Raw genomic sequence first — 25,719 nt, forward strand, 5'->3', positions numbered from 1 at the left:
CAATATAGAAAAGTAATCTTTAGCATATTAGTTATGAAACTCCAAAGCTAGTACCTTCTGAAATATCCATTACTAAAATGAAGTTAACATTTTGAGATTTTTGTGGTTTTTTGTTTTTGTTTTTATTTAATGTTCTAGTACAAGTGGCTGACATCTCCTGCTTCAAAGGATGTTCTCAAACCTAAATCAAAAAAAAGAACTATTGTCCTAGGAAGTGGTCGGAAAGGAAAAGCTACTATTCGTATTGGTAATACTGTCTTCCCTTTCTCTTTGAAAGAAATCGAAAGTTATTTCTAAGTTTGTCAGTTCTTGCTTTCTACATGACCCCATCTGTCTAGAAAGAAGGCAGTGAAATTGGTCCCAAGAGGATGGCAAATACAAATTGTAATGACACAGTTTTCATTGACTTTATACAAACACTTCAGCTCTGTATGTTGATTTTACTGTACATGTTGATCTTAATAGTGAGAGAAAAATAAATAGAATTTTTTTGTGAAGAAGAACAGCGAGTGGGAGGAAAATAGATGTAGTGCTTTTGGTTATGAAATAACCATTGAAAATACATTCTTAAACAATTAGCCCCTAGCCACCCCCCAGATTTAAAATACTAGCTGCTGATCTCTTGTTCTGGTCTTATGTTGATCATCACTCTAGTCATTAACTGGGATACCTTTTATGTTGATGACATTAGACATAGCTAATTGTACTTTCCTTAGTAGAACATAGGTAGAAAAACCTCAGCTGTAGAGTTTCCCCTCTTTTAGTTTGGGAAAACTGAATTTAATAGAAATGAATTGTTTCAGCCAAATTTCATTGCTTCCTTCCTGTTGGTGGCATAAAAGAGACCAGGCCACATTAAGGGTTTGTCTAAACACACAAATTTGTATTGCTTTAACTTTACTGGTATAGTCATAGTAGTACAAGCCCCCCTAGTGCAGTTATATCTGCATAAAGGTTCTTTTATCAGTATCATTTATTCCTCTTCCAGGAAGCACTGTTATACCAGTATTATTGTACCCATATGAGGGATTCTACTGATATAATTATTTCAGTAAAATTTGACACCCTAACCAAAATATTTCTACTGGTACAAAAACTGTGCCTAGGCCAGGCCTTATTCTTTCCTTCCCCTTTTTCCTGGTGCTTGGTAGAATTAGTGACATTCTTTGTGAGTTCTCTGTTCCATGTACACTGGATTAGTGCTTTTTGTGCTCCATTCCCTCTTCTGTTTGAGAGGGTAGCAATATTTTCAATAGATTGTGTACTTAGGCTCATGCAGAATGAACTGAGAAGTGACCAAAGATACAAAAACAAAAGATCCAGTAATTTGGGAGCAGCATAAGCAGTGATCCCCTGTGGCCAGAGAAGAACACTTTATGGAAAACCAGATGAAATTTTGAAGATCAGGATTCAACAACTGAATGCCAGAGTCAATCTAAAAAGAAGCAGAATAAACAAAAAAAAAAACCCAACCCAACAGCCCTGAAAATGTGTTTTAGAATAGCTAAAATTTGCCCAGTGTTCTATGTGTTTCCTAAAATATAAAAGTTTTCTCCAGATTCTCTCATTGCTACCTGATTCAGATGCCTACTTCTGCTGATCCCATGTCACACCAAATAACACACAATCAGTAGAAAAGTAAAATAAGCATGGGAACCTCTGAATGATGTGTGCTGCATCAGCAAGACCCTTTCCTTTCCTCCCAGGATGGCCTTACCATACTTTACTCACTTTTTCAACTGCTATGGCTCTTGGAGGCTTGACAGCAGATAGTTGTCTCGTTTTTTCATGTCTCAGGCGTTCCATAGCAGACTCCATTGCCAGCATAAGATAGGATGAATCTGGCTCTATATATAGATGGCAGTCCTGTCACTTCTTTACTGCAAGTAAACCTGCCAATTTGAATACATTATTCAAAAATTTCTTATTTTGAATATGTATCTCTTAAACATGGTTAATGAGTGAAACACATGATAGTATAAATATTTTTAAAAGTTACTAAAATCATACTTAATTCCATTTCTTTGGCTGTTTATCTTTTTTTAATCTTTGCTTCAGTGATTTGGAGACACAGAGGTAAGCATAATAAGTCAAACTGCACAATCAGTTTCAAAGGTGGTTGTGAGGGTGGGGAGGAAAATTCCTGCTGCTGCTGCTAATTTTTTTTAAAAAACCCTTCTTAATCCTAGTTACTTGCTAAACTGTGACCAGGAATTTGAAATCCCATCAACATCAGTTATGTCCTTTTACTCTTCCACCAGATTAGCAGGATTATGGGATGTCCTCCAGAGAAATATAACTCAAAGTTAAATAATTTATTTCCATATTCAGACATTTCACTAGGTAAATGATATAACCTTCATGAGCACTTCTTGAGTCTGGCTGGGTTCTAACTGATGGTTGACCAAAGGTGGGGTGGGCACTTAGCTGTACAGTTAGGAATGTGGTGCAGTCCATACTGTAAGCTAAATCAGCCTCTGGGCTAATGAGAATAAGGATATATTCTCACTCTCTTGGTACTGAAGAATACCGGAGCTGTTTTCACTCAAGCATTCAAAAACGAAAAGTTCATTCTTAGTCAGAAACTTGCCCTGAAAAATTTCAGCTGGAAAGGTTTATGTTTGAGACAGTTATGAGCAGCTGAAAGAGGATCCTTAAAATGGAAATGCGTAAGCAACCTTAACTCTAGCTGTCTCTCCATGTTGTAACTGTAATGAACTCTCTCTTCCCTCCCTATCCCTGCTGTACGATACAGGATTAGCATCTAAAAAGCCCATACACCCTGGAAAGAGTCCATCTGATAAAGATACCTATTCACCAAAACCATTACCACCAGGTGCCTATGGTTTCCTACCTTGGCGTACTGCAGAGCGTGCAAAGAGGTGCAGGTGAAGTATTGAGAGCATGAGTAAGAAAACAGAATATGCATGTTGTATCTTGGATTACAGTAGAATAAGTGAATGTGGTTTACAGAGGTCATACTGTAATCGGGTGAGAAACTTTTGTTTGTTTGTTTGTTGTTGGGCCATTGACCCACTGAAAAAAAAAGTGGTGGGGCACACTCGTTCAACGCACTTGCTAGGCGGTGGGGACTCAGGGCTTCCCCCTGCAGCGGGGCCAGATGGTGTTCGCCAATCCAACCCCACAGGGGGGCGCTGAGACTCGGAGCTTCCCCCCTGCCGCTGCAGCTCCAGACCCATGCTTCCATGCTGCCCTCTGTCCCATCGCCCGGCGGGTGAGTTGAACGTGTATGGCTTGCAGGCTGGATGAAAATGAGCAAGGGGCCGAATCCGGCCCATGGGCCGTAGGTTCCCCACCCCTGCTGTAAATTCGTATCTGTACTCATTTAAAAACAGATTAGAGTACACAAAACAGATTTTACATTGCATTCATAATCCTTTCTGTTTCTTGAATTTTGTAACTTGTCTGCCCATAGCTGCAATTGGTTAGTTTCTTCAGCAATAATTAAACTACGCAATTATAACGTGGATGTTTCAAAAGAATTCTAAAACTTAGCTGCACATAGATTTTGTTTTCTATACAGGGCTTTTTTAAAAATAAAAACATGGACTATTTCAGAGATTATAATTGTTTTTCTAAACCAAGCAGATGAATAATGCTATTGAAAAAGTGATCATAAATTTGGTACCTTCTAATTCAGCTGATCCATTCCTTTTGTTGAGTCATATCACCTAGCATTAGTGACAACACTTTCTAATGCTTGTTACTCCTTTTAGCTCTGCAGTGCTAACACAATTGAAAGAGACTGAGCAGGGTACTATTCCTTCTTGTACATCATCAAGAGAATTGTTTACTAAGTTCCAATCAGTTTATGCAACCATACAAATAAACATATAATTTATCTTTTTGTAATGTTTTCCCATCGGTCTGCTTTTGCCACACAGATTCACAAAACAGCCACTTTCTTTACTACTTTCCTTCCTGGCTTATTTACCTGTCTTTTTATTTGCTGTATTTTTCACCTAATGTGGAGTTAATTGTATTTCCCACATCTGCTCACTTTCTGCGACCTTTTAAAAAGACAGAGTGGGAAATTCTTCCACAATTGATACAGCAGTAAAGGCACAAGAAATTGATCACTGGATCTAGGTGATGGAAGATCTTTGTTGAACCTCATCATCCAGGCAGGGTAAGGTATGCAGAAGTTTGTAATCTGCTCTACATAAGTGGAATTGAGCAGCTCCTCAGAATGGGAGACTGTGTCTGTGGTTAGAAGAATGATAGAGTTGGGGACTCAAACAGTGAAATGGCCCAAAGCTCTTCTCAGGTTAGAAGAGGCTTGCAGGAGGAGGTAATGGCCATGCATAGCTCCTAAGCTCTACAGGAGTTGCCTGGCCCTCCTCCTCCTCCTCCTCCTCCACCACCCCACCTTGGGTGACAAAACTGACTCCACGCAATAGCAGAATAAATGTGAACTTCCACTACCCTAGCATAATCATAACCACAAGTGTTAACACTTAATCGTAACTTGAAAAGTTAATTGGATGCTCATGAATGATGCTGCATAATTCAGTGTGGTTTAGCTACATCAGTCAGCATGAGGGATGCCTTGCTGCCTAGTTTTTAGGCCTATTGTGTGACATACTACAAACAGCTTTGGCTACACCTGAGCTAACCTACTGAAGACAGTTGGTCTGCACAAGTGTTTCAGAGGGCACAGACCAGGCCACAGAGATCTATGCATTCATGACTTCTATTGCATCTTGTGTCTAAGGGTGAAGCCACAAACATTGAAAAACTCCAACTGGTACAAACATAACAGCAAAGGCTGCTGTAAACATATTATTCTGGGACTCTGCTTTCTGCATTAGCTCCCCATTGAGTATAGAATACAGTTCAGGGTTTCTCTCATGATACTTAAAGCCCTCAATGGGATTGGACCTACCTACCTGTGATACCACCTCCTTTCTGACTGTGACCTCCCAACGTATCTGTATTCCTTTAGCACAATAAAATTGTCAATTGACATGGCTCCCATCACCATATCTGTGAGTGCTTCCCAGATATTTAAAGATAGACATTAATATTGTTATTTCTTTCTTCTGAGTTTGTTGGTGAAATTATTTCACTGGTTTATAGATGTTTGTTAGGTGGAGGCCTGTAAGTGCAGGGGACAGAACTTTCACAGGAGCTGGATCTAGTTTGAGGCACTCCCTCCTGTGAGGGATAAGACAGATCATGGACCTTCCCACTTTCAGAATTAAATACAAAACTCATTTCTTTGACTTACTTTCCCTCTAAATATTTTTGCACACCCACAAACAGTCCCCATTCAAAATATTATAATCAGGCTATTTCTGCTAGAGATTGGGAAGGAAGAAAGTGTAATTGTTGCTATTTCTGGGTTGTTTGTTTTATGTTTTTTCTTTTTTGGGGGGGAGGGGCGTGGTGGCTTTTTTTAAGGGGCTCAGATACCAAGGCAATAGGAGGGCTTTATAAGTACTTAAAAATACTGAAAGCATAACTTTTGAAGGCACTAGGAATGCACAGGTGTAACTGAAGGAAAAATCTGGTTTGCCACAGCCTTTCTTGCTGTTGGTGATGCACAAGAAGGAAAGGATGCAGCTTACCTTTATGAGCCTAGGTGCAGATCTGGCTTTTAGTTAACAAGTGAAAATAGCTCTTCTTTCTTTTTTCTTTTAAGCAATAATTTTGATCTTGTAAGCATTGAGACACAAATTTGGAATCCAAAACACCATTTTTACGTAGTTCCTGCATGAACAGATTTGGCCAAGGAAACATACAGAAAAACTGTACATGTAGTTACAAATAATTTATAACGTTAGAGGCCAAGATGTGCAGAACTGGATGCCTAAAGTTAGGTTCCTAAATCCATATTTAATCATTTAAATAAGACCTGCTTTTCAAAAGTGCCAAGCACACAACGTCTCTTGTAAACTCCAAATGCAGCTGCCATGGTGCCATATCAGGCTGCTTATTTAGGTATCTAAATATGGACTTAGGAGCCTAACTTTAGGCACCTAGTTTTGAAAGCGTGGCCTAAATCTTGATTAGAAAGTAGAGCTACTTTGTTGTACAGAACGATATTTTAGTGAGTTTGTTCAAAGGATCCTGTCAAGTATTTTTATACCGTGTTTTAACTTTTATTTCTTTTGAACATCTTAGCAATGTGTGTTTGTAGGATCAGGACCCTTAAATCAAAATTATACCTTGAAATTGCAATGTTGACAAATTACAATATTTTTCTCAAAAAACCCACCTTGATTTAAACATATCATTGTAGGGGATTCCCAGTGGATGGTACCCAGGAGTTACCACTGAAGTTCCAGGTATGATTATCTATTACATATCAGTAGATAGGCACGTGATGCGGTACTGTAGCTAATATGCTGAACAAATAAAAATCCCTTGTACCCAGTGAGCTTCTACTATAAAAACACAAGGTGACAAAACAGAAGTGGAGAGTGTTTTTTATGGCTTAAATACTTCCTGGAAGCATGGAAACTACATGTGTGAAAACACTTCATGGTCGCACACTAACATTTGGGAAGAAATTTTTTTTAAGCAATACTTGAGGTTTTATTTTCTTCCTTTGTGTCAGGTTTTTTTATTGTCAAATAAGTGGTTTCAATGCTATTTTCTGAAAAAAAAAATTGTTTTAAATGAAGCAAATCTAATTGTAAGACTCAAACATAACTAGGAAGAAGATAATTAAGATGGCATGGCTTTGAATTTTTATTATCAAGGATGTTTGTGGTTCAAAAACTCTACACTACAACATATCTTATCCACTCTTCAGGCCTTTGTGAAGTCTAATTCCATACTGATTTAAACTGAAATAAATGTCCACATGAGAGGATTGCACTGATTTCACTAAATCAGCACAGTGTTCTTGTGTAGACAGGCCTCAGTTCTTTTTTTTTTTTTGATTAGCTTAAAAAATGTCAAATTGTTTTATAGAAGATATTGAGGGAAGAATACTAATGAAATCACTGGCACTAATCACCTGCTTTGAAGTTGACATCATTTCACCTGTTACTGAAAGCATGACCATCTTATTGATGGTCATTTAAAAAAATTGGCTGTAGGGGGCAGAGAACCCTGACAGATACAGCAAAATGTCAGCAAAATTTGCCATTCTTGTATTTAGATGTGATTTTAATGGAATAACGTCACTTTTGCTGTCAATTGGAATCTGGGCTGATCAGGAACCAAAGCAGCTTCCAGCTTAACTTTAGCATTTCAGGGAGCTGCTCCTAGTTATGCCTGGGCTACCTCTGAGCATCTTTGCAACCCAGAGCTGTGCAGAATTACTGAAGCACTGTGCGCTATACCTCTGCCTCTCCTGCCTGCAGGTAAGCAGGCAGTCCCCCACCTGCCATACCAGAGCTTAGGAGATCTCTGGGTAAGACAGTGGTTAGGATTTATCTTATGTAGTACCTGTGTAGGGGGAATTCTCCCCTTGGTCAGCTAAGGGGCTTTTATGGCCCCTGTGCTCTGTTACAGCAGAGTTCAGGGACTGAGGGGAGAATCCTTCCACATGTTTTTATTTGTACTATTAGGTGTCTTACACGCTCCTGACACTGCAGTGTTTCAAAATAACATCTGTCAAACTGCTGTTTTTGATCTTCTTGAAGCAGTGAGGCTAAATGTGGTGTCACTCACAACCAGTGCACTATATGTTCTGTGGAGATGTACTTACATACAAACATGAAGAACCCTGGCATAATTGTAACAAAAAATTACCATCCAGGCATAACATTTACCTCTGTGCCCATTGTTACGATAATGAAACAATATTTTAATAGTTCATGGTGCTTAAAAAATACTCTTCCTGGTTGACTAGAATGTTTCAAGTCTAGTATAAAGAGAGGCTACAAATAAAGTAAAACCTTCTGACGGGTGATATACTCTGCTCCATTTTGGCATAGAAATTTCTTTGCCAAGGATTTATCATACTCTTTCCAAATGCACACTTATTTCTAGATTGTGTGGAACTATTTAAAATGAACATGTTATAACTAATTCAGAAGAAAGAACTTTGTGGATGACGGCTTCTAATTGGAAGTGTTCACTAATATTATATGACTTATTTCCTTGTTAAGCATTGTTTAATAATGCTCCTATGTTCACTTACTTCATATAAGCAGACAGGCATTCCTGTGAAAGTGACAGTGGAAAGTGCTTCTGCATCTGAAACTGAAGAGACAGAAGGGACTTTAGGGGACATTATGCATGATCCTGATTTGACAGAATCCCTGGTTAAAACTAATGTAAGACGATATCAGCAATTACGGGTAAGAAGAAATAATTTTGTTCTTCAGATTTTTCAAAAGATGAGTGCATAGAGCTTCTATTTTTCCAGAAAAATGGGTTTTTAGAATTAGGTTTAAATAGGTAAATAATCACTGAAATGGAACTCTAAATATTTGCATGCTTCCGTTATACTGTATGGCAGGGGTTCTCAAACTGGGGGTCAGGACCCCTCAGGGGGTCTCAAGGTCATAACATGGGTCATGAGCTGTCAACCTCCACCCCATACCCTGCTTGCCTCCAGCATTTATAATAGTGTTAAATATATTAAAAAGGGTGTTTACTTTAATTTATTAGGGGGGTCGCACTCAGAGGCTTGCAATGTGAAAGGGGTTGCCAGTTTAAAAAAAAAAAAAGTTTGAGACCCACTGATATATGGTATATAGGCCTCAATTCAACAGGGTACTTTAAGCAACTCCTGTCCTCAGTGGTTAAGGAGAACAGTTTATTACCCTGCTCTTTACAAAAACATTTTACATACTTGAAGACTGTTATTCTGTCCCCCATCAGTCTTCTCTTCTCCAGACTAAACAAACCAAGTTTTTTCAGTGTTTCCTCATGGGTCATGTTTCTAGACCTGTAATAATTTTTGTTGATCTCCTCTGGACTTCCTTCAATTTATCCTTTTCTTTCTGGAAATGTTGTGCCCAGTGCTGGACACAGTACTTCAGCTGAGGCCTTATCAGTGCTGAGTAGATATTTCACATATTTAGTTTGTGAGCCACTGTAAGCCCCAAATTGTTTTCTGCAGTACTCCTTCCTAAGCAGTCATTTCCCAATTTCTGTTTGTGCAATTGATTATTCCTTCTGATGTGGAATACTTTGCATTTGTCCTTATTGAATTTCATTTTATCTAATTCAGACAATTTTTCTAGTTTGTCAAGATTATTTTAAATTTTAATCTTGTCCTCCAAAGCGCCTGCAACCCCTCCCAGTTTGGTATCTTCTGTAAACTTTATAAGTGTACTTTCTGTGCCATTATCCAAATAATGTATTAAGATATTGAAGAGAACTGGACGCAGGACAGATCCCTGCAGGGACCCCACTTGACATGGCCTTCCAGATAGAGAGTAATCAATGATTCACAGTCAGAGTACAGTTTTCCAACCAGTTGCACATCTGCTTATCATAGGTTTGTCTAGGCTATATTTCCCTAGTTTGTTTATGAGAAAGTCGTGAGAGACCGTATCAAAAGCCTTACTAAAGTCTAGATATATCACATCTTCTGCTTTTCCCCAACCACAGGGCTTGTTACCCTGGCAAAGAAGCCTATTAGGTTGGCTTGATGTGATTTGTTCATGACAAATCCATGTTGTCTGTTACTTATCACTTTATCATCTTAAATGCTTACAAATTCATTGTTTTTATTTTTATTTTTTATTTTTTTTTGCTCTGTTATCTTTTAGAGTATTAAAGTTAAACTGACTGGTCTATAACTCCCTGGGTTTTCCTTAGTGCCCCCTTTCTATAGATAAGTACTATATTGCACTTTTTGAGTCTTCTGGGATCTCTTCCATCCTTCACGAGTTCTCACAGATAATCACTAATGGCTTAGTGATCTTTTCAGCTGGTTCTTTAAGTATTCTAGGATGTATTTTGTCAGGCCCTACTGACTTGAAGACATTTAAGTAATTCTTAATTTGCATTTTCCCCTAATCTAGCCTCAGATCCTACCCCATTTACACTGATGTTCACTGTTAGTTGTCGGATCACTGCTAACCTTTTTGGTTGAAAATGAAACAAAGGCTTTTAACACTTAAGCTATTGCTGTATTTTCTGTTACTGTCTTTCACTTCTCATTTGAGGAATGAGCCTACCTTGTCCTTGGTCTTCCTCTTGCTTCTAATGTATTTGTAAAATGTTTCATGATGTACGAATCTATTAGAGCAATAATGAGGTGGTTATTTCTGCTGTTTCGTTAAAAATTCATAGAGGGAGTAAATGTATTTTTAACATATTTTTTTTTATTAAAATACTTTAATGTACTTTTTACAAAAATGTTTTAAAAAGTAAATTGAAATTAGTTACTTTAAAGCTCCATTTGCAGTCGAGCTTTATAGTAACATCTCTTTCATTTCCTCATTATTCTTCCTGATTCCTCTGCTTGGTATCTATAGCAAAATGAAGAGTGATAGCAAGACTCCCTGACAGCTGCTACAAACATCTTCATACAGAGTGTGTTATAATGATGTGTTGAAGAGAAGGAAAATAAATGGTTTGTTTTAATGGCTCAGTAATACTGCTATGGTAATATAGTAGCATTACTATAAAACACTCCCCCTCAGGCAGAATAACTAGACACTGAAATGCTAGTCGTTGAGAGTCTAGTTTGCAAAAGATATCTTGCCACCAAATTTAACATAATTTTAAACCACACACTTGCAGTGGGATTTGCTTCAGATTACACCATTTGAGCTATCATTCATTGTATCTGATTGTACTGATTAGGTTCTTAAAGATTTATCCAAGGACATATATAGGTTTTTATGTAATCAAAAGAAATAAAATAAAAATAAAATATTAACTTATTTAGCTTAGTGGCAGATTTATGTTTTCTGAGCATAGAGAGTGATTGGGATCTGGAGCAGACAGCAGAATGACTGTACTTCAACATAGGTTCTCTTGCAAAGGGAGAACCTACTACATGTCTTACTTGAAAAATCCTCGACAGGGAAAGGGGATGGAGGATAAAGGGAGTAGGTATTTTTTATATTTAGAACAAAGCTTCTCTTGGAGGGTGGACAAATTCAGTACATTTTGAAACATACCTGAAAAATGCCTTCAGAGTGTCCTGCCCTTCCTATTAACTGAGGGCCAGATTCTGATACCTGTCACATAGAGGCAGTAGTACCTGGTGCAATGGGTAGTTGGTTTATTTCAATGCGACTATTCAAGGATCAGAGTACTATTGAATGTGAAAAGGGTGACATAATGTGGCATTTAAATTTATTGCTTCCTTTTGTCCTATGCTTCTTGCCATAATGGCAGCTTACAGTCTCTTTAATTCTTATGTTCAATAAAATAATTTAGTTACTGTAGTTCATATTTGAAACAAGATAAAGCAATTCTGAAATTTTAAATGAAAACCCCAGTGTTTTTCAAAACTGAATTAAAATAGGAACTGATATAGTCCTTCCCTCCACTAGAGGGAATCAGAAGTGCTTGAACTGGCTCTCATGCATAGTGGAAAGCTCTAAGGATTATACAGTTGTAAATAGTGATTTAAATGGTGGACTTCACCCTCCACATAGTCCAATCTCTAACTTTATATAAGCACTGCAGGTGTTTATATAATATGTGAAAAGAGTTAACCCATTTTTTTCCTTTTAGTTTTTAAAAGCTAATCAGTCTGGTAATTTATCTAGTATTAGTGATCTAATGTGAAACCATAACTGCAAAGGCGTTAAGGGCAGATTTTGTTTTCTCCTTAAACCTATCCCAGCAGTATCCATGGAATTCTTTAAGGCTCTTATTACAGTCTTCTCTCTGTGTTTCACTTATGCACGTCAGAAACTATCTGCAGATATAACTCCCTTGACAAACTTAAATAAAAGGCTTTTCTGCATAAGGACTGCAGAAGAGGGTAAACTAACAAAAGGACACATTTCAAAAGTGAGTACCAAGGCTGCACAACAAACCTGGAATATACGCCCGTTTTAGTCTGACAAATGGGTGCAATTAAGTCAACTTCATTTGAAATTTTGGCTTCTAATAATACTTAGGAGGAGATTCACCAGAAATTGTTTTTTTCTCTCTACAGTGCAGACATTTATTTGCTAGTTCCTAATTAAGGGCCTAATCCTGCAGACACTTACTTTCAGTGGTAGTGCCTACCACTTCTTTGGGACTGTTAACAGTAGTAAGCAGTGTGCCAGTAGTGTTTGCATTATTGGGCAAATGTATAAGACCTAATGTACTTTTGATGGGCAAGTATGTAATAATGATAATTAAGAAATCTGTTACATGTGGTATATTAAACTGGCAGAGCCTAGTTAAAGAATTTATTTATTGACTTGATATTACATAATGTAATAGATGGCCATGAAATTGTTAGACCTAAAGAATTATTGTAGGGCTGTTTGCAGTACCATTTTAAAATTTATCCTTTATTATTATTATTTTATTATTTATTTTATTTTATTATTATTTTATTATTTACAAGCCTCTATTTTCAGGGGTTTAACTGTGCTATAAACTTTTGCCCTGGGAAGAAATGTAGTGACTTAGCCAGAACAGCAAACATTAAAATAAATAAACTTTGCCACCCTTTGAATGCTGAACCAAGTTTCTTCCCAGGGCAAAAGTATATATTGGTATTTTAAAACCCTAAAAACAAGAGAATTACTTGGTAACATTAGAGGAAAACTTAAATGATGCAAAGAGCACTTTGAGAATCGGTCAGATCCATAAAATCTATGGCTGACTCCAAAATTCTTCTTCAAGCATTGCCTGCCTGGATTCCAGGATGAGGCGGTGTATGCACCTCAGCATGCAAATATGGAACTTTCTGGATGCTAGTGTCTCTGGTGCACATCAACCTGCATATCTTGTTGTTGTCCTCCCCTACCCATCAGACAATGTCGAAGGAGATGCAACCCCAACTATTATGCAATTTCTTCTGATGTAGGCAAGAAGCAGGAATGCAGTAACATCTGCTGTCTGTTCCCTCAGAAAAATCTTTAAGGGTTTTTTTTTTAATGCCCTTAGGGTATTTTTAATGTAGTGTTACACATTGGCAAAAAAAAATAATCAGTTTTGGCATTATTGGAATGTTTTCCTAAGCATCTCTGACTCCCCCCCCGCAAGTCCCCCTTTTTCTTGATTTGTGATAGCGAAGACCAACTCCCCTTTGTAATGGCATAAAGTCTGCCGTAGACAAGTACCTTTAGCGCTTGTGAAGGAAGAAGTCTGTATCCAGCTAGATCTGTCTCTAAGATAAGTTTCTGTGAGGCTTTCTACATATCAGTAGCTGTCCTTGCATAAACTCTCGTCTGGCTCTGAGTACCTGGAGGAAAATGAGGCTGTAGAAGGCCCATTCTCATATTTTTAGTCTGTGAATGATCCTGTCACTTGAACCACCAGCTTCCCTAACTCAGGATTTCAAGAAACTCTTGAGAAGCCTAGCTGAAGTCCTGCACTTTGAGTTGTTTGTAACTTGTTACTGAGTAATTCTGTCAACACCTTTTTTTAACTGTGTGTTCTAGAACTTGCAATAGACCTCTTGCTTATCCCTAGATCCATTCCTCCCACCTCCTAAAAGAGCTGACTTTTTTTTAAAGTTCCACAAGAGTATCGTTTTTAATATTCCTCCTGTCTCAGACACTCTGATCAGCTGTGGTTCATGGGAATTTGATTGACTGCATCAATGTGTACTAACTTCCCATCTTACCCACTATTTTGGAGTCTTACAGTAGATTGTTGATATTAGAGGAAGGAACTGAATGCCAGTTTCGTATCTGTTCCCTAATGTGAACTTGAGTGATGGTACATGTAGCACCAAAAGACATTACTATCCAAAAAGTTCAGAGGCTGTGCACAATACCTACATTTTGGATCCATGCATATAATCATGTGGGAGAACCACAGTTATAAGGACAAGCAACTGTTGGTTTTGTTTTTTTAATTTGGTGCCACACAAGACCACATTAGTTATAGTACCTTAAATGGGATAACGGATGGAAGAATCTTTGTTTCTAAGTGCTTCTAATAGTAGTGTTGGCCAATCCTGACAAAATAAGCTCCATGTGTGACCTATCACTTGAGGAGAGGCAGCCAATTAGCCTCTCCAGCCCTTGTCGTATACATCTCTGCTACAACTCTGCTTTACTTTCCTTTTAGCCTATGCAGCTTTCCATCTTCACTGATCAGTATTCAAGACTCTCTCATACATTGGTGGTCTTGGAGCATGGTATAAAAGAGGAGTATAATCCAAAATGTCATATTCCTATTTAATCTTCCTTTCTTTTATCTGAATTTGTTAATTTTGATTGACACCTTTATTTTCTTTTGTTGCCTTATAATAATAATAATAATAATAATTATTGTTAATCCTACCAAAGTGTTTGGGGTCCTGAAAAATAAAAAGATTAAAATATAATTAAAATAGAAATTTAAAATAAGCTCTTTAATCCAATCAAGTAACCAGTTGAGGGGAGATCTAATATTGGAAGGTAACACCTATAACTTTGAAATCTTCATATTTCTGTAAACATTCACAGTCCTGGATGATAAATGTAGCTATCAAGTAAAAATGCATTTTACTTTTTCTAAACCCACTCTGAGATTTGACCAGTTAGGCTTATTTATTTTTAAAACAAGACAGACAAAAAGAAAAACAGAAACGATCCCTGAATTTATAGTTGGCAACACAAGAATATTGAAAAATGTTGGCAATAACATTTAAAGTTTTAAAGTAAACATTTTAGTCACATTTAACTTTTTTATTTTCATCTGGCTAAATGATATTGCCATTTTATTAGAAAACAAAAAGTACTTTTCTCTCCTTCCTTCACCATCAAATCACCCCACTGCCTCAAAATTACATATTAGTAAACCAAAAATGACATTCTTGCAGACAACTATATCATATCTATAATGTTATGGACTAAAAGTATACATCCAGTTAGAACACAAATATATTTATAGCGTATTCTAGGTGTGTCTGATACTTTAAAGATAATATTCTACTTTCTGACAGACAGAGTTGGAAGAATGTCTATTAAAATTAAAGGAAGAAAGAAAGGCAAGAGTAAAGGCTGATGAACGGATAATGGAGGTAGTTATTGTTTGTTTAATATTTAATATCAGTTCACATTTGCTTTTGTAGCTGCATACGTCGTATTATCTAAATGTTTGGAGTAACTATCAATGACAATTATGTGTGCATTAATATGTTCTATAATGGTCAAGCCAAATTATGTGAACTAGTTTTTTAAAAAAATCTAGGGTTTTAATTGCTTTAAAATGACTAGTTCCATTCTTTTCTATAGAGGCTCATAGTACATTGATGAGCCTGGTATATCTGAATGCTTTCCAGTAGTGTATTAAGTGACATGACTAACATCCGTCCCGTGTTGTTTGTTCTCTCACCATCACCAAAGAAATGCATACAAGGGAGTGACTTGTTAGATAGAATGCTGTTTTTTAATATACATGCTGCTATATGCTAGAGAAGGCAAGGTCAAAGAAATGCATATTTCAGTTGGCATTGCAGGTGGTGAGGTTTATGATGGTCTTTAGTTCCTGAGGGTGTTCATTCCACAGACTTGGATTGGCTTCTGAGGATGTTCTGTCTTCCATACACATGAACTTCACCCTTATTATGAAGAGCTGCATTGTGGCACAGGAGCATAATTGATGACCATGGTCTTCATCATGGAGCTTTAGGAGATTCTTTTTAGATATCCTGGAGCACCTTGAAGATAAGGACCAAAACCTTGAACTTGATTTTATATTCTATGGGAAGCCAATGTGGAACAGAGGACAGGGTTGATGTCTTCACAGTAGCCTGTATTGCTGAGAGAGACACTGCAGCATTCTGTACCAGTTAGTTTCCTAAATACTGCAGGCTTCATGCCCAGGTATATTGCATTGCTGTAGTCCCAGCTAAGAAAAGATATGAATAACTGAGGTCAAAGTAATGTGTGTCATTTACCAGCTTTAGAGAAATGGCAACGTTTGTATTTAGTAATGTGTGTTTGCCCTCTTGGTCTCTCACTGCTGGTCCCATTTCAGAGCCTTGAACTCCAGTTTTAGCCCAGCTGCTGTTTCAGTGTGCTTTCAGTATCTAGCATCCAGGCCACTTCGATTGTTCACTTTTTGTTAAGAGTGATTAATCTTTGATTGCTTGTGATTTATAATAGGCAATCAATTAACTATTTCTCTGTGGAGTTACTAGAAAGATTCTCCTGGTTAGAGAGTAACAAGTAAATAGGATTCCTTTAAACAAAACTCAGCTTCAAAGAAACAGAATGAGTGGATTTGGGTTCTTATGTAGAGTTTAGATTGGGGGTAAATGTTGGGGTTTTAATGTGGCAGTACTCTTCCAAGCTCAGCCCATGTGAGTTGCCATGAGGCATCACTCCCAGTACAGGATGCGGATGTCCAAAATATAATTCTGTGTACACTCTAGGCTCCATTGGACAACTTGAGCTTGGCTGTCCCTCAGTAGATTTGGAATAATATCTGTGGGCACTTCTGAGCTCCTAGGGCTTGGCTTCCCATTGGTGGGGTGCTTAGATGTCTTGCTGGGCTTTTTTGGCTTGGCTCTCCCTTAATGGGGATCAGATGCTCTACTCTGCTAAGCCCCGTGTTTGGGGAGGAAAAAGATAAGTCATGGTACTCTTTCAAACACCACCCATGGTAGATTTGCAGATCTGTAAATCCCTCTCCTTTCTTACATGCTTTGATGAACAATGAAATACTTAGGCCATGTCTACACTACCAATTATATTGGCAAAGCTTATGTCGCTTAGGGGTGTGAATAGAACACCCCCGAGTGACACAGTTTCGCCAGCATAAGTGGTAGTGTGCACAGTCCTATGTTGTCAGGAGAGCTTCTCCCACCGACATAGCTACCATGGCTCATTGTGGGTGGTTTAATTACCATATGTTGACGGGAGAGCCCTCTCCTGTCAGCATAGAGTGGCTACATGAGAGATTATGCTGCCGTGCAGCTGCATCAGTGCAGCTGTGCTTCTTGTAAGGTCTCTAGTGTAGACATAGCCTTAGAGTTGACATTCAAATCATCTTCAGTGCGCATCTGAATTAAGACCTCACTAAGAAGTATGAGGGACTGTTCACAACTTTCAAAGCTATTGTTACAAATTCAGGAGGACACTGCTGCACTGCAGACTTGCTTTTTTTCTTAAATGAAAGCTAAAATTCTCAGTCACAAAAAGGCGGCTGGCAAAAGGTGCCACTGTACTGGACCAATATGAGATCTGGTTTAGACACATATAACACTAAATATAAAGAGAATACTAACCTTTGCTAAGAGATGTCTCTTTGTTGATGATGATTACACTGTCTTGGTTGTTTAAAGTGTTTCACAGAACACTTTTTTCAGCTAAAAGAGTGCAGTTGGAAATGCCTTACATCCTTTTTCAAGGCTTATATCATCCTCAGTGATAACATTGTGATACTTACTTTTTTCTCACCCTTTTTTGTAGCTGGAAGTTGAAAATGCCCGATTAAGGAATCTAAACTTCTCTCTGTCTGAGGTTCTTCATGCGCAGTCAGTAACCAACATGATTCTGGAAGATGAAGGTGTTCTGGGCAGCATTGAGACCTCTTTCCAAAAGTTTCATGCTTTTTTAGACCTTCTTAAAGATGCTGGGTAGGTTATCGTAATATCTGAGTATTTTACCTTGTTCTATTACATCTTCCACCTGTTCCTGCCCTATCTTCCTCCTGAAAGGACATGCCTCCCCTTCAGGTGTCTAAGAGGATCTCATGGGTCTCCTAGACACCTGGAGGGGAGGCATGCACTATCAGGAGTAAATAGAAAATAAACTTCCCCTCTCCCAACCTTTTTTCCTCAGTAGAACCAATGACTCAAACTAACCCAAATCCAAATTTACTTACCTGTCTCTAGGATAGACTTTCAGGATTTCCAACTCCCTCCTCTTTTTTTCTTTTTCTTAAGAGACAGAAGCTTCTTCTCCTTCCTTCCAAGCATTCTTTACTGGATTCACCTCCATTTCCCAGCAGCTCTGGAAATATGGCTCTCAGAAATCCTAGTGCTGAGAGGGAAGGTCCTTCACCCTCTGCACATGGGACCTCTGGTCTCAGACTCTGATCAGAGGCAGCAGTCTAAGTTTGTTTTGTTGACCCTTCTATCGTCTTTCCAAGAGCAGTTTCTCTCCCCCACTGGCTTTTTGCTTATCTCAGAAGATACAGTATGCCTTTGCCATGACAACCTTGGAATGGAGTAGCATGGCCTGGAGGCTTTCCTCTGCACTCTTAAAAGATATACACTTACAAGTCTAAATCAAAAAAGAAAAGCAAGGCCACACAAAAGCTATGGCAGAATTAAATGAACAAGTTAGTCAAAATATTTTTGGACCTTAAGTTTGGCTCTTTATTTCTTCATCTCAAACAAGACCACTAAACACAGGAAAATCTCAATCCAAAAATCTCTAATGTATTTGGTAGGCCAGATGATTAACAGTTGAATAATTAGTGGCTTTCGATCATTCTCCCATGTCTTATGAGCAAATATAGCTTTTGTAAATTTCACTCACACAGCTCTTTCCATCACCCAATCCCTGATTCAGCAGTGATAGAGGTGGTTTTCCAAATGGCTTCTACTCCAGAAAATAATTCTATTACCTCATGAACAAATTGCTCTTGGAGAAAGATTGAAGAACTTTTTTCCTCCTGTGCAGATAACACTTCAGACATGTGAACTCTCCAGTTAGGAAGAGACTGTCTATAGAGCTCCTAGACACTGCTCTTCTGGATTTTCCTGTCTTCTTTCCTTCCTCAGAACTCAAACAACAAGCTTGACCAGACAGTGATAAGTCTCATTGGCTAGGAACCATTGTTCCAAATCCAGCAAAAGAGGCAATTTCCCCTGCCCCCTAGATTTTGGAGGGATGAGGTGAAAAAGAGAGGTTTGCCTTGGTCTGGGCCTTTTCAGATTGAATCTAGAGCTAGGCAATGTTTTTTTTTTTCAGTGAATGCATTTTTCAGGGCACCGAAACTTTATTGAATTTGGCCAAATAGTTTCAGGCAGAAAAAAAGTTAAAAATTCAGAAATGTCCAAATGAACATATTTTAATTGATATTTTTCTAAACAAAATGTCTATTTGAAATTACATTTTTGTTTGACAAGAAAAACAAAAAATATCAGGTTTTTTTGGTTTGAAATGAACCAAGTTTTTGTTCCAGATTTTTTTGGTTCAACCACCACACCAAAACATCTGGATTCTCTGTAACTTGAAGTCTTTAAATTATGATTTGAGGGCTTCAGTAACTCAGCCAGAGGTTCTGGGTCTATTACAGGAGTGGGAGGGTAAGATTATGTGGCCTGCAATGTGCATGAGGTCAGATAAGACGAGGATCATGATAGTCCCTTCTCGCCTATGAGTTGTTGAGCTGGGGACATTATCCATCCAAAAGTTATACATGCAGATTGTTCTACCCCCCTCTCCCCCAGATGGTTTTCAGGCTAACTCCAGAATTTGCTCTCAACAGAAATTTTGCTTTTCACTTGTATCAGTCAATTTTCTGACCTGTTCCTGTCCTATACTCTATCACAGTGGTCCCCAACCGTTTTCGTCTGGTGGGCGCTGGATGATGAGCCACCGAGGACTGTGGCCAGCGGACAAGCATCCGCCGAAATGCTGCCGAGAAGCGGCAATGTCAAGAGGTGTTGCCGCTGAATGCCACCAAGAAGCAGTGTCATCAAGAGGCGTCGCTGCCAAAAATCAGCATTTTTGCGGCGATGCCTCTTGATGACACTGCTTTTGGGCGGCATTTTGGCGGATGTTTGTCTGACAGCCAGTAAGTGGGCACAGATAAATGTCCCGTGGGCGCCATGACAACCGCAGGCACTGCGTTGGGGACCACTGCTCTATCACAACCTGGAAAAACAGTTGCATACTTTGTATGTTGCCAACAAGGTGAAATTTGACTTGCACCATACATAATCTTGAAGGAAGGCTGGCATGGTAGAGAGGTGTTTGAGAGAGTGTACAAAGCTTCCAGGTCTGCTATGATAAAATTTCTCTTTCATATGTTTATGGTGACTATGAGGCTACGTCTATACTACCCGCCCGGGTCAGCGGGTAGTGTTCGACTTCTCGGAGTTCGATATATCGCGTCTCATCTAGACGCGATATATCGAACTCCAAACGCGCTCCTGTTGACTCTGGAACTCCACCACCGCGAACGGCGGTGGCAGAGTCGACGGGGGAGCCGCGGACTTCGATCCTGCGGCGTCTGGACAGGTGAGTAGTTCGAACTAAGGTAGTTCGAGTTCAGCTACGCTATTCGCGTAGCTGAACTTGCGTACCTTATTTCGACCCCCCCCCTCCCCCCCCCCCCGTGTAGACCAGGCCTGAGAGGATAAAGTAAATGATCAAGCTACAAATTATCCAATAAGGATTTCCTCTGCAGGGGTAAAAGCACACAGTACCAAGACAATGCTGCCATGTGTGTAGTATGCCATATATTTCAAATAGATCTGCAATATAACTGTTTTAGTTGTCAGTGCATTCCTCTTCTAAGTGCTTATGATGCTGATGCATCAGACCAAGCCAAAAGCAGCTTTTTGATGAAGGGCACTCTAATCTTCCCTTGGTCTCTTTCAGTAAACATACTGGTATTTTTAAATATATTAAAATGTTTCTGATACTTCATGGGGTCAGTCTGAGTTGGAAATTTTTGTACTCCCCATTGATGAGGGAAATTTCCTACTACTTGCTGCTTCCCATCAGTGCTGGAGTTGTGGATCAGCTAGTATGTACTTTGGAAGGGATAATAAATGAATAAGTTAAATTAATTGTACTTTTTTTCCTCACTATTGTTTTTTGTGTGTGTGTGTGTGTTTGTATTGCATGTTCCTTTGATGTATGTTTCATTCCTGTCGTTAAGAATAGGATTAATTCACTTGTCTCAGATTATTCTTACTAAAAGTTCTTTAGGAATGAGACTCCTTAAGTCAGAAAGACCTTTTGAAATACAAATTTTTCCTTAGAAAAAAATGTTCTTTAAGAATGACTGTTTTTTCATGTTTTTAAATTAATTTTTATCCTCTCTTCCCTATATACTTTGACAAAAACCCGTTAACATTGACTGTCGTTTGAATTTTTTCCTCTCAGGTCACTATTTTGTATTCTAGAACCACAAAATGTTGTTGTAATCCTGTTAGTTGATCTGTTTGGAAAAACTGTAGGGTTTTCTTCTCTCCAGGCCAAACTGTGATTTTCTTCCTCACATTGAATATTATCTGACTGCATATATAGCCCCATTGATTTCACTGGGAATCTGGGATTAATAGGGAAAGATAATCATTGTTAATAAAAGTATTACAATCTGCCTCTCTGGTAGTACAGGGCAGAAAAAGTAACCCATAAGATAGAAGCATCTACCCTTCCTTTCCCAGCACCCCTTCCATCTCTACTGCTTCTTCGCTTCCCAGTTGAAGTTGTCTTAGTTGTAGTGCAAAAGCAGGAGGGCAACTCCTGTAGCTTATAGTTGCCATAATTTTTAATTATCTTTGGACTCCCCAGGCTTTAGAAAAGCCTAAAATTAAAAGGGAAATTTCAAACAAATATTTATTTTGCAACAGCTCTCTTCCTTCCTCTGGTACAGGTAACTACTGCTCATTCCGGAAAGATGACATTTTACACACATATTCTTTTAACAGACTTGGGCAACTTGCTACAATAGCTGGGATAGACCAATCTGATTTTGGTTTGTTGGGCCATCCCCAAATGAATTCTACTGTCAGCAAACCTGCTATTGTACAAAAGGAGAAATCATATGAAGAAGAAAGACAAGAACAAACACAGAATAGCAAAGTAAGTGTGTGTGTGTGTGTGTGTGGCGGGGGAATCGGAAGTACAGTAACTCCTCACTTAACGTTGTCCCGATTAACGTTGTTTTGTTGTTGCGTTGCTGATCTATTAGGGAACAGGCTAGTTTAAAGTTGTGCAATGCTCCCTTATAATGTTGTTTGGCAGCTGCCTGCTTTGTCCACTGTTTGCAGGATTCTCTGGAAGAGCAGCTCCTCCTTGTGGGGATTAGAACCAGGGGGGTCGGCAGTCCTCCATCAGCTCCCCTAAATTCCCTGTAAGGTATGTGGCTCGGCAGCTGCTAGCAGCAGTTCAAGTGGCCCTCCCCCTGCAGTGCTGTTCCTGACCTGCCCTCTGCCTTGGAGCTGCTCCCAGGAGCTTCCTGCTTGCTGGGGGAGGGTGGGAGAGGGGTGCTGATATCAGGGTGTTCCCCTGCTCCTGACCCCCTCCAGTCCCCGTTCACCGCTCCATACCCCGTCTCCACAAAGTGGAGGCAGGGCCGGCTCCAGGGTTTTTGCCACCCCACGCAGCAAAAAGAAGAAAAAAAAAAAAAAAAGCTGTGATCGCGATCTGCAGCTCTACTGCCGCCACTTCAGTCTTTGGCAGCAATTCAGCGGCTGGGCCTTCGCTCCGAGAGGGACTGAGGGATCCGTCGCCGAATTGCTGCCGAAGACCCGGATGTGCTGCCCCTCACCCTTGGCCGCCCCAAGGAGCCGGCCCTGAGTGGAGGAGGGGGACAGGGCTCCGGGACAGAAAGGAGGGAGCTTGCCGGAAGCTGTTGCTTCCTGTCTGATCTGCTTAAAAGGGCAATATACTTGAAGTGGGGTCAGCGTACTTAAAGGGACAATGCACGTCTCTCGCTCTCTCACTCACTTTGCATGCATTCCCCGAACACTTTGGAAAGTCAGTGCATGTGCTGTAAGGAGGAGGGAGTGGTGCGCTCCAGCTGGATAGCATGGGCTCAGCATCATGTTCAGTTTTTTCAGGGAAGTGTTTGCAGCTACTGCCCTGCATCTATTGTATTTCCTCCCTCCTGCCTCAGTCCATGCTGCCTTGTAGAGTGTGAAGCTACATTAACAACAGCATATTAACCCTTGAGGGCTCAGCCGAGTGCTACTTCATCATTTAGCAGCAAGGCATTCCCTGAGAAATATTCCACCCTCTTACTCCACCACCTCAACCAAGCTTCACAATCATTCATTGCTGTGTACAATATTAAACTGTTTGTTTAAAACTTTTGAGACTGTTGGACTAAATGGAAGTGAATTCCAGAGTCAAGAGCCCTTCAATAAGAACACCCATTCTAAAAATGTGCCGATCTGGGGGCTGTCAGCTTGAGCGTTCCAGAGGATCTTAACTGCGAGGTTAAAAAATGAGTCGGTATCCAAAACCTTGTCTACCGCAGAAAAAAATTTGTTTTGCTACAATATCATTGTAACCCTCTAGCATGCTTGTAACACACTTTGCATCCACATTAAGAGTACTCCAAATGGTTTACAAGCATGCTACCAACTGCAGGACACTGTGGAATTATGAGGACTGGTCTATACTCTCTGATTAAATCAAATCAGTTTTAATATTAGTTAAGCTGAGTGAGCTTTAAAACTAGTTGGAGTGTTACTGTAGATGAGGATCTTCTTGCTAGAACTGTTTTAGTGACTGATTTAGTTGTGGTTCTGGCCTCTGGAGCCTTGTCTATGCTGTCTGTAACTGATTTTAAAGCTGGTTTGAATCTTTTTTTTTTTTTTAAACTTAACCCATTATAGGAAGGCCTGATTATTTTTCCTGCCCCTTCCTTCCCGCCCTCCCCTCCCAGTTTAAATGTATGTTTGTTTTTATCTGAACATTTTCACCCTGGAGGGTGTTAGTGCCGATGTGAATGCAGACCAACTGAAGGGTTCATCTAATCTTTCTACTGCTGTCCACAGTACACCAGTGGCTTCAGAAAATCTCCCACCATGCACTGCTACTGGGAGCTAGAGATTATTATTTGTATTACCATGGCAACGAGTAGCCTCGTCATGGACCAGGACATGATTTTGCTAGGGGCTGTACAAACACAGAACAGATTGTGGGATAGGTACTAAGAAAGCATTGCAGTTTAAATAATTTAGGACAACACTAGTGTGGACACAAGGCAAGCCTGTTATGGTTCTTAAATAATTCTGCATGACTAGTTTGGCTTTATTAACTCTAATGTGCTTTAACTGGTTCAGTGCAACTGGTTCAATTTTAAGGTGTAGACAAGGCCCAAAATAAATGGAGCAAGCAAAACTGTTGCAATATGCCTGTTTCTTCTACATTAGTTTTCCCCAACCACTCTCAGTATCACTCTCCTTCCTAAACTACTTTTTCCAGAAAGTTCAAAGGATGTTCTAAAAATGTACCCTCATCCAATTTCATTACGTATGTATTTTACAAAGATGACTGTGTAATAGTACAGTAAATTAGTGGCTTCCTGGCTTCATTAAGAAATTTGATTTTATTTTGAATCTTTTGCTTCAGAATGTTGGTGGAGACATCAAAGTTTCGCTTCCTGGCTTCATCCATTCTCAGGTCCTTGTGAATAATACCTGTGCCATTCCCAGAGAAATACAAGAATTTCAGGTCACTGTTCAGCAGCAGCAAGGTTTATTGGGAGAAACCGAAGCTCAAATGGATAATCAAAGAAAGGAAGAGGAAACATCCAAAAATAGCAGGCCATCATCCTCTGAGAAGAGTGTCAAATTAAGTGAACAGACAAAAGGACATTCTTTGAAGCAATCAGCTACTAGTCAGTGTTCATTCTCTGATTCCAATGTAAATCTGAAGAGTCAGGGTAGCAAAAAATTCAGTGCCGCTTCTAGTGAAGACAGCCAAAGCAGTTCCTCAAAAAAACACATCAACAGAACAAATGAAACTGGAATTGTAAATGTTGTAGTCCGAGGAGATCAAAGTAAACACCAAACAGCAGATCATTCTAGAAATGACACAGAAGGATTTGATTCTGAAATACAAGAAAGTATCCATTCCATGAAAAGCATTTGAAATTAGTCTAAAAAGAAAGTTCACATTGTTTTCCACATGTGTAGAATAAAAAATGTCCATAGTTTCTTTTTGAGAGAAATGTATGCTTTGAAAAATTTGTAAAACTTTTCACACTCTTGACTGTTTCTGTTTCATATAACCGTAATCTTTTCTCATTACACAGTTTTTAGCAAAACCAAATGAAACATCATCAGAATGGTACCCTTCAATGTTGTCTGAGTTTAGAAAGGCTCTGATGTGATGCAGAGGGGTGTTTGATTTGCTGTGCCGTACAAGTGAATATAGATTTAATAAATAGTAAAGTTTTAAGCAAATAAAATGAATGAGACAGTACTAATTATGATTTGCATTTTTAGTTGATCATATTTCAAACCATTGTTTAGTTGTAATTGCATAGCCATTGGTGCCTAAGACACTATGGTATATTCTCCCTTCATTGTTTATGCATAGCTACCATTATTATTGGGAAAATCAAGGGTGAGTCTAAACCCCTTGCTAGTTAATACTGTTTATTAAAGTATGTTCTTGGTTCATAATTATAGACACAATAGTGGTTTTGTATCTTTTTGGCAGTAACACGTGAATTGAAATTACAGTAATTCTATTTAAATGATTTGTTTTCTTCTTTTTTATTATTATAGAACGTAAGCCATAACTCTTACTGGCTCAATTGAAAATTTCAAGCATTTTTGTTGTTTTCAGACAGTGGAGTGTATCTCTATTTAATCAGCCTATATTAGGTATGGTGATTCTGTTTTTGTATTAAGACAGTTATTGATTGCATTCAATCACTAGCATGTCCCACTTGAAATTTTAGTTTCTGAGATGGTGATTGTTATTCTGAGATAGTGAAACCAATTTGATTTGGCTTCAT

The 25,719-nt window shown here is 38.9% G+C and overlaps 1 protein-coding gene across 10 annotated transcripts in view; it reads left to right on the forward strand.

Moving 5' to 3' along the window:
- Positions 1–25,455, forward strand: part of CEP78 (centrosomal protein 78) — a 48,823-nt gene extending 23,368 nt beyond the window's left edge. For 6 of the 10 annotated variants that reach the window (XM_039545171.1, XM_039545174.1, XM_039545175.1 and 3 more), the window contains 8 exons: positions 139–247; positions 2,756–2,888; positions 6,266–6,311; positions 8,130–8,279; positions 14,993–15,070; positions 17,466–17,632; positions 21,671–21,824; positions 24,324–25,455. In XM_039545171.1, the coding sequence (XP_039401105.1) occupies positions 139–247; positions 2,756–2,888; positions 6,266–6,311; positions 8,130–8,279; positions 14,993–15,070; positions 17,466–17,632; positions 21,671–21,824; positions 24,324–24,845 (1,359 nt within the window). In that variant the 3' untranslated portion in view covers positions 24,846–25,455. Of the gene's footprint in view, positions 1–138; positions 248–2,755; positions 2,889–6,265; positions 6,312–8,129; positions 8,280–14,992; positions 15,071–17,465; positions 17,633–21,615; positions 21,825–24,323 lie in introns of those variants that run through there. The other 4 variants (XM_039545176.1, XM_039545177.1, XM_039545178.1 and 1 more) reach the window with 4 other exon arrangements.
- Positions 25,456–25,719: the final 264 nt, after the last annotated feature.

This window comes from Mauremys reevesii, linkage group 6 (genome assembly GCF_016161935.1).
Source record: "Mauremys reevesii isolate NIE-2019 linkage group 6, ASM1616193v1, whole genome shotgun sequence".
NCBI lineage: Eukaryota > Metazoa > Chordata > Testudines > Geoemydidae > Mauremys > Mauremys reevesii.